The sequence below is a fragment of the Pseudophryne corroboree genome, chromosome 7, assembly GCF_028390025.1.
Source record: "Pseudophryne corroboree isolate aPseCor3 chromosome 7, aPseCor3.hap2, whole genome shotgun sequence".
Classification (NCBI taxonomy): domain Eukaryota; kingdom Metazoa; phylum Chordata; class Amphibia; order Anura; family Myobatrachidae; genus Pseudophryne; species Pseudophryne corroboree.
Genome location: NC_086450.1, coordinates 360,166,989 through 360,182,735, shown reverse-complemented (window position 1 = coordinate 360,182,735; position 15,747 = coordinate 360,166,989). Strand labels below are relative to the sequence as shown.

Below are 15,747 nucleotides of genomic sequence, written 5' to 3'. Positions count from 1 at the left end.
CCGGATGGGACACACAAAAATATTGCATACTTTTTCCCAAAGCTATTTTAGATCATTTTTGCTTTACCAAATGTTTATATCGGAGTTTAACATGAAAACAGGAGTATCCTTTTTCTTGGTTCTAAAAGTGAAATGGCACTTTGATGGAGACAATAGTTTTGCACCAGATTTGCGCAAATTTTCTGAGAAATGAAGAAACTATTCCAATAAATACATAGTAACTAAGGTTGAAAAAAGACAATTGTCCATCGAGTTCAACCTATTTGTGGTCTCCTATGCAGTCTTATTATAGGACTAGTTATTTTTATGTTAGGACTAGTTATATTAACTATAATGCGTGCCTACGCAGCATAACCCTGAATATCTTTATCCAATAAGAATTTATCTAACCCATTCTTAAAGGTGTTGACTGAGTCCGCAGACACTACTCTCTCAGGCACGGAATTCCAAACACGTAGTGGCCTTACTGTGAAAAAAACTTTTAGCCTCAATGTGCGGAAACTCTTCTCCTCTAACCTAAGCGAGTGACCACGTGTCCTCTGTGCTGATCTTATAGAAAACAGGTCCCTCCCAATCTCTGTGTATTGACCCCTTATATATTTGTAGATGTTGATCATGTCCCCTCTTAGTCTCCTCTTTTCCAATGTAAACATGCCTAGCCGTGCAAGCCTTTCCTCGTATTCCAGCATCTCCATGCCTTTGATTAGTTTGGTCTCCCGCCTCTGAACCTTTTCTAGCTCCAGGATATCCTTTTTGTAATATGGTGCCCAAAATTGCACACAGTATTTAAGATGAGGCCTCACAAGTGATTTATATGTGGAAAAAGTATACACATTTGTAGCATTATTTGTTCATTCATAGTGAAGGCAGCCAGAAGATATCTATTTTGAGTTCACGTTTTCCACATTTAGTTTGTAAATAATGATCCCAAAATTGAACTTGTCCAAAACACACTTCATTTTGTTTTGTTTCTTAACAAAGAATGCAAAGAAATCCAGTGTGTTTAAGGGGGACATTTACTAAGCAGTGATAAGAGCGGAGTAGTGAGACAGTGGAGAAGTTGCCCCATCATTCAATCAGCAGTTCTCTATAATTTTATAGTATGCAAATTATAGATGTTACTTCAGTGCTGATTGGTTGCCATGGGCACTTTTCCACTGGCTCACTTCTCCGCTCTTATCACTTCTTAGTAAATGTCTCCCTAAGTAGGGAGAGATTTGCCAAGTTTTGGAGAGAGATAAAATGGAGCAGTTGCCCATAGGAATCAATTAGCTTCCAACTGTCATTTATCCGGCACAGTTTTTGAAGTGATGTTTGCTTTGGGTAATTACTCCACGTTATTTATCTCCAAGGCTCCATACATATTCCCTTTAGTAACAACTGAGCACATACTTAATTACCAGAATATCAAGTTACCTTTCTCCCAGGTAATCGCCAATGACCGTTTTGTTCAGGCCTTCACCTTTGTATAGGAATTGTGCTATATCTTCTGCTGTATTCTGTAGCAAGTCATTCTCTAAGAGGAACTGGATGCCCTGTATCAGAAAACACAATTAGACATATTTAATATGCTCCACTCAATTACAAACATGGAAGCAGCCATATTCATTAGTTCAGCCCACAAAATGTCTGCCTCCACACAAATACCCCTTTCACATCGCACAAAAATAACCCGGTATCGACACGGCATATTACCGTGTCGACGCGGGTCAGTGCGCGATCTGAAAGCACGTTGCCCGAATTAGCAGGTCGCCTGACCCAGTAATTCAACCTGGTATAAAAGAAGGGTTATTACCGGGTTGAATACCGTGTCAGGCGCAGTGTGAATGGCAGCCGTTTCGATGCGACACGGCTCCCATTCACAGCATAGGGAGAGGCGGCGCAGGAGATGAGCTTATCTCCCAGTGCCGGCTCCACCCCCGCCCCTGCTGCCCCCCCCCCCCATCCCCCCCTGCTGCTATGGCAACCGACCCGGTATATTGCTGGGTCGGAAAGCCAACATAGCAGAGCAAATGCCGGATCCCACCCGGTAAGGACACATTTCTCTTCCCGGGTGGGATCCGGCATTTGCGATCTGAAAGCGGTATAAGTAAGTAGCTGGTGTGCTACACTGACATGTGGCAATGAGCACAAGATCAGTAGTAACAAGTGACAAAGGTCCTCATTCCGAGTTGATCGCTCGCTAGCTACTTTTAGCAGCCGTGCAAACGCATAGTCACCGCCCACGGGGGAGTGTATTTTCACTTTGCAGGAGTGTGAACGCCTGTGCAGCAGAGCGTCTGCAAACACATTTTGTGCAAAACAAGACCAGCCCTGTAGTTACTTATTCAGTGCGATGATTGCTGCGACGAATGACACAATAATGACGTCAGAGACCCGCCCAGCAAACGCCCGGCCACGTCTGCATTTTTCCAAACACTCCCAGAAAATGGTCAGTTGACACCCAGAAACACCCTCTTCCTGTCAATCTCCTTGCGTCCGCCAGTGCGACTAAAAACGTCACTAGAACCTGTGCAATACCACAATGCTCTTTGTACCCATACGCCACGCGTGTGCATTGCGGTGCATGCGCAGATTTGCAGATTTTTAAGATGATCGCTACGCAGCAAACAACGGCAGCTAGTGATCAACTCGGAACGAGGGCCAAAGGTAATTTTATCATTGTAGCCCAGGCAGCACACATAGAACTAAGCAACAGAATCCAACATTCAGTTTGTCCACACGTAGATAAACAGCTGATCAGGATCACTTTCAGCATGACTGGAGTCTGATTGTACAGTGAAAAAGAGAGGGATAGCCATGATTCTCGGTCATCCTGTCCCTGTATTCACCAACATGTCTGATAAGGAGCTGGTTCAACTAAAATCAAGCAACAAACATAATAGGGGTAGATTTATCAAAGTTGGAGAGAGATAAAGTACCAACCAAACAGCTTCTGTTATGTTTCAAACACACTCTCTCCAAGTATTGATACATCTCCCCCAAAGTCAGTTTCTGGAACATGTACTGACAATTAGAATTAGACTAATGAAGGTTAATGACTATGGCTCATAGCACATTTGTGTAAGTTATTCTATGAACTAATAGTTTAATGGATTCCCAAAATAAAAAAAACACAGAAAATCATCTTAACTTGCGTGTGTGCTCACCATCTCTGTATTGCACGTGCATGAGGACTCCTTCCCCAACACAAGGGGCCGCAAATGTTAGCTATGTACAGCTCAAAACACTGGTGCAAGTCTAGCGTGACACATTTACAGATATAATTATAGGTCTTTGGAATATAGCTAGCACTAATGCCAAAATCAATAAATGCACGCGAATATTCAGTATAATCAAAACCGTGTTTGGAAAAGAGTCTGCTCTCCAGAAGGCCTAATCTTTCAATATTTTTATTTCCAGAGATTATGAAAAAGTGCCCAGTGAAGTAATTGTACGGAATCCTTGTATTACTATTTCTATACCACAACAAGTTTGGAATGTTCACGTTGTATGCATGCCTTAGGCTTCACATAGCCGTACCTCTGTCACAGTGGTCCTCCCATACCAGTTCCACAGAAGTAAATCACTACTGTCAGTAGTTGCCATTAAAGTTACAGTTACTCAGATTGGCTGCGTTTGCTTCATCTCCCTTCCACCACTATGGGGTATATTCAATAAGAGTCGGATGCATTCCAACATGCAGTTGTCGGAATGGATCCGACAACCCATATTCAATGGACGGCCAAATCCGACTGTCGTATTTGGCCGTATTCAGGGTCCTGTCCTGCCGATGCTGTCAGCAGCTGTGGATGCGCGGACGGCAGCGGCCAGGAGTACAGATGACGGCGGCCGAGAGCGGGACAGCGGCGGGGGTAAGCTGGGCAGCGGGGGGAGCAGAGATCGGCGGCCAGAGGGCTGCGTGGGGACATGTCTGGGGCACGGAGGTGCTGCAGGGCAAAAGGTGCCTGCGAGCCGCGGGGGCGGGGGGGGGGGGGCACAGATCGGCGGCCGGCGGGGGGGGCTGGCTGTGGGGGAACATGTCTGCAGCGGCGGGGGGAGGCACTGCAGGGAGAGAGGTCTCTACTTGCAGCTCCTTCACCCGCCGCAGACATGTCCCCTCCCAGTGTCATTTTTAATAGATTTTTTGTATTGTCCGTGCCGCTGTGCGCACCCGCCCCACGACATGTCCCCCGCCGCTGTGCGTACATGCCCCGGGCACCCGACATGTCCCCGCCGCTGTGCGTACCTGCCCCGGGCACCCGACATATCCCGCTGTGCGCACCCGCCCCCGACATGTCCCCCTGCTCTCCTGTCACCTGCTGCTGCTGCTCTGCTCACACGTGTGTTCCTCCTCCTGATTGGCTCCCTGGAGAAATGTGACATGTAGTCAGTGCAGAGGAGCCGAGCAGGAGGAGGAACTTCACAGATGCAGCCCGCCGCCGCTGGGGATCTCTACTACCGATCTCCGGCGTGGTGCTGTGCTCCCCACTGACACCACGCCGTGTACGCTGTGCAGTGAAAGTGTACTACTCACACTCTCACTCTTAGCCGCCGGCGCCGATCCTCCCCTGCCTAATAACCAAAGGGAACCTGGTGCCCACACGTAATGTGAAGACATCACGCCATCCGCAGCAGCTGTCTTCTCCTGTACCCTTAGGACCTGTACCCGCCGTGTGCTGTCGGCTCCTTCCAGTCCTCAGGTACCAGCCAGTGGGGCAAACCTGCTGTAAGGTATTTGCTCCAAAATAATCAATGCCCACTGCCTTGACTATAATATAATACTACAAGTGCGTGGACTGTAATATAATGCTACAAGTGCCTGTAATATAATGCTATAGTGCACTTTATTATAGTCCATGCACTTGTAGAATTATATTATATCCCATGCATTGTAGCATTATATTACAGGCACTTGTAGCATTATATTACAGTCCACGCACTTATAGTATTATAGTAAATGTGATCCCGGGAGGGAGGGATGGGCGTGCGACATTGTCAGGGAATGCTTCATTATTTAGATTATTTTGAATAGGAAAGTATGGTTTTTTTGAGAATAGTATGTACAGTAACATCATGTGTATATAATATATATATATATACTGTATATTTTTCTTTCCTGAAACAAAAGTTTTGTCCCTGTATCTCCACCTCAGCCCCCTCACCCTCCCTGTATCTCCCCCTCAGTGTCCCTGTCCTCATCCTGTAACTCCCCCTCGCCCTCCCTGTATCTCCCCCTCAGCACTCCTACCCTCACTGTATCTCCCCCTTCAGCGCCTTTACCCTCACCCTCCCTGTAACTCCCCCTCAGAGCACTCAACCTCTCTGTAACTATCCTCAGCGCCCTTACCCTCCCCATATTTCCCCCTCAATGCCCTTACCCTCACCCTCCTTGTAACTCCCCCTCAGCACCCTCACCCTCCCTGTATCTCACCCTCAGTACCCTTACCCGCACTCTTCCTGTGACTATCACTAAGCACCCTCACCCTCCCTGTATCTCCCCCTCTCACCCTCCCTGTATCTCCCCCTCGGTGGGGGGGTGGAGTGGGGGTGACCTAGGGAGAGAGAATGGTGCTGCTGTGAGCGGTCTTTTGCTTGGGGGGGGGGGGGGGGGAGTGGGGGTGACCTTCCTGTTGTCAATCTTCATGCGATCGCCGCTGCGATCGCTTTCTTGTGTTCTTGTCGTTGCCCAGCAGTGGCCGTCGCTGGGCAATAATGCGCCTGCGCATTGCGTCCGCCACGTATGCGCAGTTCTGACCCATTCGCACGGCTGCGAAAACCAGCAGCGTGCGAACGTTTTGGAATGATCCCCATAAGGTATAAGAACTAACTGTGGACCTGTACCCCCTCCAGCAGTGCATTTCAATCATAGACACACTCGATACTCACATTGAGCACTTGACCACACCCCCTCACACAATTGGTCACACGCACTGAAACTTGGCCTCGCCCACTCCACTTCTAACTCCACCCCTCCTTGATAGCACAACCACTTATGGTGCCCCCCCCCCCCTGTAATTCTTTTCTGGATCCGCCCCTGTCCCCCCCGTAGCCAGCTCCCACCGACGGCCGACGATCTCAGCTCCCCCTGCCGCCCGCAGCACTGCTTGTCTCCTCTCCTCAATCCGACTTGTTTTTAAGTCGGATTGAGTTTGTCGGAATGGAGGCCAAAACCTGTCGGACTTGTCAGAAAAAATCAGCCCCTATTGAATAGGTCGGAATCCCTTTCCGACCTATTTCTGTCGGTAGCTGCCGTCTTTCCGACAAGACGGCAGCTTACGACAGTTATTGAATACACCACTATACCTGCCAATATTTGAAAGGTGAGGGAACAAAAAAGAAAACTCCCACACACAGAGCAGTATAAAACCTGCCTTCTATGCTCATGGACGACCCAATTCCACCAATATGTCTTTGTCTACCAATCTTATGCTCCATCGAAGTAGGCCACATACCCCTTAGGTTCAGTACAATGTGACTACAGGGATGTATAATTCAGACTAGATGACATCTGGAAATGTTGGAGCTGAGCAGCTGTTTGCATTCTAATACTCTGATTGGCTACAGGCAGTTCTAGCCCTTCCCAATTAATTTGCTGCACATCTGTGTAACCAGGTATGAAGAATGATTACCATAGGCACTGTGACCATAATCTAAAGCACCTCAGAAGAATGTTTTGTTCCCGCTAATGTTGGGTTTTTTTTAAAAATGAAACTCTCATTCATTCCCAGTAACAGTACTTTGGTATGGTCCCATGCACTGGACCCACATCACTGTCTCTGCTTCTCCTAACATTCACATATAACCGGAACCTCAGCCATACCTTGCCGTAGATCAGGTCTATGTATGAAATCAAAAAGATCTCAGACACAATGACTCTGAAGTTTTTAATTACCGCCACTGTGTAGAAGCATTGCCACCTAAGTATTATTCTTAGCACAGTGGGAAGACCCTTTAAACCTGGGCACTGGAGACTGACTAAAGCTATGCCTCTGCCCAGGGTTGGACTGGGTGTAGTATAACAGATTGACAGTATCTAGTTAGACAGTCAATAGATAGACACCACATGTTAGACAGTCAAAAGGTCGACAGGATCAAAAGGTCGACATGAAAAAAGTAGATAGTACAAAAGGACAACAGGGTCAAAAGGTAGACAGGGTCAAAAGGTAGACATGAAAATGGTCGACATAAAAAAGGTAGACAACATTTTTTGCATTTTTGGGGTTTGTTTGTATAGTTTTGTCATTTGGGACCCCCAATTGTAGAAAGGCATGCGCTCGCCACAAGGTTTATAACCAGCTCTATGCTGACATGGATAGGGAAGGTATGAAAAAGTCCAAAAACATGTAATATAAAAAAATAAAAAACGGTGTCTACCTTTTTTATGTCGACCCTTTTCATGTCGACCTTTTGACCCTGTCAACCAAATGTCTGTTTAACATATGGTGTCTCTATTGACTGTCTAACTATACACTGTCTATCTATCACCCGGATACCGGTTGGGCTGGCCCACAAGGGTACTGGGGAAACCACCGATAGGCCCACCTCCTCTTCTATGGATCAGATTCCAATATAATGAATTATACATATACACATATATACATATATATATATATATATATATATATATATCCAAAAAGAGTACAGGCACTCACCACTTCCTTGATAGTAGAAAATTTATTGTATCTCACATAGAGACAAACAGCAGCATGTCAGCAAAAAGATGTCGACGTTTCGGCTCCATCTGAGCCTTTTTCATGACAGACAAATTTCACAACAGGTTCATATCCAGCAGCCCCTAACACACCAAACCATGAGACACCTTTATAGCAGAGGCACACCACAGACCCCACCCATCAATCAACTCACAAGAGATCACAAAAGCGCTGGTAATGCAATGTCACACTTGCACTGCATGTCTATCCCACCAACTGGACCAAAGCGCCCTGTGCCTATCAGACATTTAGGCATCTTAAAATGTAAAACAGCCACTTAAAATAGCTAATTGCGGCTATTTACCGCGATACCGGAAGTGGTGTGCGTTCCACATCATCTGGAACGCACCCACGTGACCGGAAGTAGACGCTGTGTGGGACGGCTGCCAGTCGTAATCAGGCAACCACAACAGCTGTACTAATCACTGTGGTATGCGGTGCACCCGACGAGACGTCAGAACACCACATGATCTATAGACACGGCAGTCGTTGCTAGGTTACCGCAATAACTGGTGAAAGTATAACATAGCAAATAATAGGTGGTTTTTATATAGTGCATAACGGACCTAACAGATACCAGAATGGGTATAAGTTCCATGGAGTCCTAAATAAGAAAACATTGGATAGGATATTAAGACATTTATAACAAAGAAAGCATATGCTTATTACTTATGTCACAGCCACCTTATCAATTAAAGTGGCCATGTATCCCTAAAATATGGGCCACAGATACTAGCACCTAATTGCACAAGGCAAATACCTAGGTATAGAACAAGCAACAATAGACCCTAAAAAAGAGAAATACATAAACCAAAATTACTACATAACACAGAATATATAGAAGACCCAATGGAATCCATATAGGGTGTGTGGTGTACCCCCTGCTACTAGGTGTCCCAAGGAGGTCACCAACATGGAAGACAACACAATAAAGAAAAACAAAAATCCAAAACATAAAAATATAAATACGAATATAGAGATGATAATCATATATGTTTGGAAACATATATGTTTTTATAGAAAAACATATACGAGTGAAGGTCCAGACACAGCCCTATCCTAAAAAAATATTGAACGGGTTCACTTCATTCAACCCTCGTGGTGCTAGGGTGTCCAACTCATTGATCCATTTGACCTCTCGTTGCCTCAATAGCCTTTCCCAGTCACCCCCTCGTGGCAGTTTTGGTACATGGTAAATTAACATACACTTCATACTTGATATCGAATGTCCTCTTAATGCAAAGTGTTGAGCTACAGGTTTATCCGACACCTTAGAGACCAGCGCAGCTCGGATTGATGTACGGTGGTTGGCCATCCTATCACGAAAGTTTCTTGTTGTCATACCAACATAATAGTAGCCACATGGGCAGACAATAATGTAAATAACATGGTCCATAGTACAGTGCAACCGATGGCGTATCCTGATTTGTTGGCCACTGTGTGGATGTGCAAAACTTGGGCCAGCCATCAATGATCTGCATGTGGTGCAATTAGGGCACCGATAGCAACCTTTCTTAGTGTCCTGTAACCAGGTGTTATTGGTTGTAGATGGTTGCAAAGTTGGACGCATTAGTAGTTGTCATAGATTTTTTCCACGTCTGTAGGCACAGAGCGGTGGCTGCTGGCTTAACCCCTTGAAAGCTGGATCAGTAGCTATAATCGGCCAGTGCTTGCGTAGCACTTTTTCAGAGTGTGCTGAAGCAACGTCATATGTAGACGTGAAAATCATTCTATTAGCAACTCTCTTGTCTTGAACACAGTTATTATTGTGGGAGTGCCTGTACCTTGCTTTACCAAGACATCTTTCAATGGTTTTAATCGTATAGCCACGTTCTTGGAATCTATCTGCCATCGCCTTTATCTGTATCTCTGTGTCTTCCACTGTGGTATTATTACGCAACACCCGCATGAACTGCGAAATGGGTAAACTCTCTTTTAGGTGTACAGGGTGGTGACTGGAGGCATGTAGAAGCGTGTTTCTATCAGTCTCCTTTCTGTAGAGGGTCGAGGCAAGTTTCCCATTGTATCGGTAAAGTGACACATCTAAAAAGTTAACTTTATCACGGTCAATGTGATATGTAAACCGGATAGGGCTGTCTAGACTATGGAGATAATCAATCATCCCAAAGAACTCTGTGTCAGTCCCTAACCAAATGATGAAAACGTCATCGATGTAACGAACAAAAAATAAACACTTAACCCAAACCTTGGCATGATGTTATTAGATTCATACTTGTGCATAAATAAATTCGCGTACGCTGGGGCCAAATTTGACCCCATCGCTGTACCGCTACACTGGACATAGAAGTCTTTACCATATGAAAAGTGATTCTGTCTCAATACTAAACCCGCAAGTTCAATTAGAAATTCAGAGGGCGGACCCTCATGTGGGCCTGCAATCAATGCCTCACACATGGCCACTAGACCATCTGTATATGGGATCACTGTATATAAGGACTGGATGTCCATAGTTATTAACCACGCATCGTCCGGTATTGCACCAAGAGAACCTATCTTATCAAGAAGATCCGAAGTATCTATAATGTAACTGGGCATCATCGTCACCAATGGTTGGAGAAATGAATCAATAAAGATTGCCAATGGCTGTAAAACAGAACCCATTGCCGAAATGATCGGCCGACCAGGGGGGTCGATCATGGATTTGTGTATTTTCGGTAGTGTAGATATATATATATATATATATATATATATATATATACAAATACAATACTCAGAGGGCGCTCAGTAACATAATTGTTCAAATAAAACCCGAAACCAGCTTGACCTAAAATTACGCAATTTAATTTAATAAAAATATAATGTCTAAAATATTGTGTAATAATACATCAATATAGTAATTTATACAGTGAATTCATAAAACAATATTTCATAAAACCCTAGGGTTTTATGAAATATTGTTTTATGAATTCACTGTATAAATTACTATATTGATGTATTATTACACAATATTTTAGACATTATATTTTTATTAAATTAAATTGCGTAATTTTAGGTCAAGCTGGTTTCGGATTTTATTTGAACAATTATGTTACTGAGCGCCCTCTGAGTATTGTATTTGTATCACTATTTTTGTCACCGACTAGCAAGGTGACTACTATTGAGGTGCAGCTGTTTTGTACAGCGCGAATTAAGGGTATATTCTTTTTATATATATATATATATATATATATATATATATATTTATTTAGCCAACACGAAATGGCGAGCCACAGGTTGGTCGCTGGTCCCTGACTTATAAGCCTCCCGTATCGCGTATCGATGTTGTGCCATCCTCCTTTTGAATGCACAATCAGTTTTACCGACATATGTCAGCCCACATGGGCATGTCAGCACATATACGACAAATTTTGAATCACAGGATAATGGGTACTTGATAAGGTATTTTTTACCTGTATGGGGATGCTGGAAGAAATCACCTTGTATCAGGTAGCTACAGGTGGTACAGCCACTACATTTAAAGCAGCCATTTTTACGTTTCAGGAAATTCTTGGCAGGGGGATCTTTACCAAACTTGGATATGTCGGTCTTAACGACAAAATCCCTAATACTCCGGCCCTTAGAGTAGCTATGGAGAAGTCTAGATTGGTAAGCTTCACCCAAATCCTTATCAGAAGCTATAATTGGCCATAGTTGTTTGGTTCTAGAGGCTATATGGTTGCTGCTGGTACTGAATTGTGTTACCCAAGGTACCCTCCCTTTAAGTTGTTTGGGAACCTTGGGAGCCAGCAGCTGCTGCCTTGCTATCCCTAAGGCTTTTCGTTTGGCTTGTTCCAGAAGCTCATCCGGGTAGCCTCTCTCTCTAAACTTAGTAGTCATGATCGCCAGTTGTTTGTCACGTTCTGCCGCTGTGTTAGTAATGCGGCAGACCCGTTGGCTAAACACGGTATAGCAACCCTCCGCTATAAGATCATTGATCAGGTTCCATTGTCGCTACGAGGGGGGGGGATCGATCCAAGAAATTGCTCCAGATAGAGGCAAAATGGATCTCCACCCTCAATACACTACACCCTAAAGGATTGAATGAGACATTGAGCTTGAAATGTTTCTTGTAAATTGTTCCTTTCCATTTGAATACTAATGCTCCTGATTTACTCCTGATTTGTCAGTAGTGGCTACTTGAAATTATCCCTTCACACGACAGTCAGTGAACTATTGAAATAACCTCTGTTAGTCTTAAAGGTTGCTAGCCCCAGACTAAGCATAGTTATTGATTGTTGATTTTTGATATATATTTGAGTTAAACTATACGTATTGATTTCGTGAATATACTGCATTATTCTGGAGCACTTGGCAGCATTTTAATGTGTTATGTTCTATTTTTAATTGTTTGCACATATATGTATCAATGGCAATGTCGTTTTGATGTGTTTCTTTATTTGCACTGCACTATAGTTTTATGTTTAGTATTTTATCAAGCGGTCACGAATGCTGTTGACGTTGCCTTGGTTACTTATCTCCAACAGCCCGAGAGCACCGGCTAGACGGACCGGTGACGCGTCACTTCCTTTGGGGGGAGTGACGTCAGTTCCGGGATCCGGGCAGCGCAACGGGCGGCGGCGGTGAGAAACCTCCTTATGCACAGGTATTTAAACACTGATTATTGTCTAATGTCGTATCCTGACGAAGGGGCTGCGTCCCCGAAACGTAGATTCATTAAAGCACTTTTTCTTTAACCTACTTGCTAAGTCTCCCAGTGCCGCCCTCATTGCTGCTGTTGTCTATGGGATCGTATCCAGGAGGTGTAGGCACGGGGGCAAGTATCTCATAACGCTGGGGAGCGTGAGGAGTGACGGGTCACACTGCATGGTATATATATATATATATATATATATATATATATATATATATATATATATATATATATATATATATATATATATATATATATATACACACACACACACACACACACACACACACACAGTACATTACCTTTTACTGCATATGACTATGGTGTGTTTTCTTCATTAGCATCCATGCACTAGCAGAACTTACTACAGGTTGAGTATCCCATATCCAAATATTCCGAAATACGGAATATTCCGAAATATGGAATTTTTTGAGTGAGATAGTGAAACCTTTGTTTTCCGATGGCTCAATGTACACAAACTTTGTTTAATACACAAAGTTATTAAAAATATTGTATTAAATGACCTTTAGGCTGTGTGTATAAGGTGTATATGAAACATATATGATTTGTGTGAATGTACACACACTTTGTTTAATACACAAAGTTATTAAAAATATTGACTAAAATTACCTTCAGGCTGTGTGTATAAGGTGTATATGTAACATAAATACATTCTGTGCTTAGATTTAGGTCCCATCGCCATGATATCTCATTATGGTATGCAATTATTCCAAAATACGGAATAATCCGATATCCAAAATACCTCTGGTCCCAAGCATTTTGGATAAGGGATACTCAACCTGTATATATATGAAAAGGGGCCTAGTCCATGTATCCACTCATGGTTAGGAAACCAATGTGGTGGTTGGCCACACCACCTCTGGAGACTGGCCACACCCCTAAACATGGTCCCCTTCTAATGCATTTCCCCGGTGGGCCCTTCATGCCCCAGTCTGACACTGCCTCTGGTTTGTTTTCCAAACTCAGTTAAACTGTAATAAAGAATATGAAACATTAAGTTTATACTGTGTAAATGTGCCATTTAGGGAGATCGTATATGTGCTTGTTTATACACACAAGCCTCAGCCAACAAACTATTCACTTGGCTTCTCAAATGATGATGATTTCTGAAAGAGCAGGACTGGACAGGCAAAATGCAGCAGCCAGACTGCTCTGTCTGGTACCAGCAAAGATCTACACACATCGCCTGTGGACAGAAAAAACACTGCTTTGTGTGTTTCCGTCTAGGGACAGCCGGCTTTCACAGCATATCTGTTTAACCAACTGCTGGCCAGATGCCTCTTATGGATACTTCATCTAACGTCTTTCTAGACTAAACACTTGGAGAAAAGTAAAACATGTATCCACAACATACAATAACTATTACCTTTTTGGGGTCCATGTTGAATTTCTTCCTTCCCATGGCGATCTGTTTATTTCTCTGTGTGGTTTTGCTATATATAAGAATGAAAAAAGAAAGGGGAACATTTTGTTAAACACAGAGAAAAAAAAAACATTCAAGAAAGAATGTACAGGAGTCGACATACACCCATCGTCAAATCTTGGCAAATGGCCCTGTTTAGTGAGCCACAGGCTTTCCGACTTAGCCGTGCCATGTGACTTCTTCTTAAAATAAAAATGTGCATCTTAATCTGCTACTTTATACCAATCCCTTTACAACAAAAATAATAATGGAGGAACATGTTCATGCCAGGTTTCTCTGATGCATAAAGGATAGGTGTACAATAAGAGGACATATCTGTAAAACATAACATGGTGATAAGACAAAAAGAACGATTACAACTAATGATGTCACTGAAGCGTGAAACAGTATGCCCACTTATATACAGACGGCTACTCCGGACCATTAACCGTCTGCCATGGATTGTTCATAATGTACATGAAAGCAACAGATAAATGGCTTTCTTCATGGTAAAAGTTATCACTCAAATCTAAAACGAATACTGCGCCAAATGAAGATTTTTATCCAAGTGTTTTTTAGGAATTTGTTTCAACAGTTTGTGCCTACAGGTCAGAATACACAGTGATGTTTTGGCACATACGCCCTGTCTGGCCGGGTGAGGATTATTAGAGCTACACTAAAAATAAGATTTTACTTACCGATAAATCTATTTCTCGGAGTCCGTAGTGGATGCTGGGGTTCCTGAAAGGACCATGGGGAATAGCGGCTCCGCAGGAGACAGGGCACAAAAAGTAAAGCTTTTCCAGATCAGGTGGTGTGCACTGGCTCCTCCCCCTATGACCCTCCTCCAGACTCCAGTTAGGTACTGTGCCCGGACGAGCGTACACAATAAGGGAGGATTTTGAATCCCGGGTAAGACTCATACCAGCCACACCAATCACACCGTACAACTTGTGATCTAAACCCAGTTAACAGTATGATAACAGCGGAGCCTCTGAAAGATGGCTTCCTTCAACAATAACCCGAATTAGTTAACAATAACTATGTACAATTATTGCAGATAATCCGCACTTGGGATGGGCGCCCAGCATCCACTACGGACTCCGAGAAATAGATTTATCGGTAAGTAAAATCTTATTTTCTCTATCGTCCTAGTGGATGCTGGGGTTCCTGAAAGGACCATGGGGATTATACCAAAGCTCCCAAACGGGCGGGAGAGTGCGGATGACTCTGCAGCACCGAATGAGAGAACTCCAGGTCCTCCTTAGCCAGAGTATCAAATTTGTAAAATTTTACAAACGTGTTCTCCCCTGACCACGTAGCTGCTCGGCAAAGTTGTAATGCCGAGACCCCTCGGGCAGCCGCCCAAGATGAGCCCACCTTCCTTGTGGAGTGGGCCTTTACAGATTTAGGCTGTGGCAGGCCTGCCACAGAATGTGCAAGTTGGATTGTGCTACAGATCCAACGAGCAATCGTCTGCTTAGACGCAGGAGCACCCATCTTGTTGGGTGCATACAATATAAACAACGAGTCAGATTTTCTGACTCCAGCTGTCCTTGCAATATATATTTTTAATGCTCTGACAACGTCCAGTAACTTGGAGTCCTCCAAGTCACTTGTAGCCGCAGGCACTACAATAGGCTGGTTCAGATGAAATGCTGACACCACCTTAGGGAGAAAATGCGGACGAGTCCGCAGTTCTGCCCTGTCCGAATGGAAAATCAGATATGGGCTTTTGTAAGATAAAGCTGCCAGTTCTGACACTCTCCTGGCCGAAGCCAGGGCTAGAAGCATGGTCACTTTCCATGTGAGATATTTCAAATCCACCTTCTTTAGTGGTTCAAACCAATGAGATTTTAGAAAGTCCAAAACCACATTGAGATCCCACGGTGCCACTGGAGGCACCACAGGAGGCTGTATATGTAGCACTCCCTTAACAAAGGTCTGGACTTCAGGGACTGAAGCCAATTCTTTTTGAA

General features: G+C 43.9%; 1 protein-coding gene across 1 annotated transcript in view; it reads right to left on the bottom strand.

The window, feature by feature from the left end:
• The window catches only part of CYTH3 (cytohesin 3), a 262,694-nt gene that overhangs the window by 116,509 nt on the left and 130,438 nt on the right, over nucleotides 1-15,747 (bottom strand). Inside the window, exons 4-5 of the mRNA XM_063934469.1 lie at nucleotides 13,733-13,799; nucleotides 1,417-1,535 (exon numbers count right to left, since the gene is read on the bottom strand). Of these exons, the coding sequence (XP_063790539.1) occupies nucleotides 1,417-1,535; nucleotides 13,733-13,799 (186 nt within the window). The remainder of the gene's footprint in view (nucleotides 1-1,416; nucleotides 1,536-13,732; nucleotides 13,800-15,747) is intronic.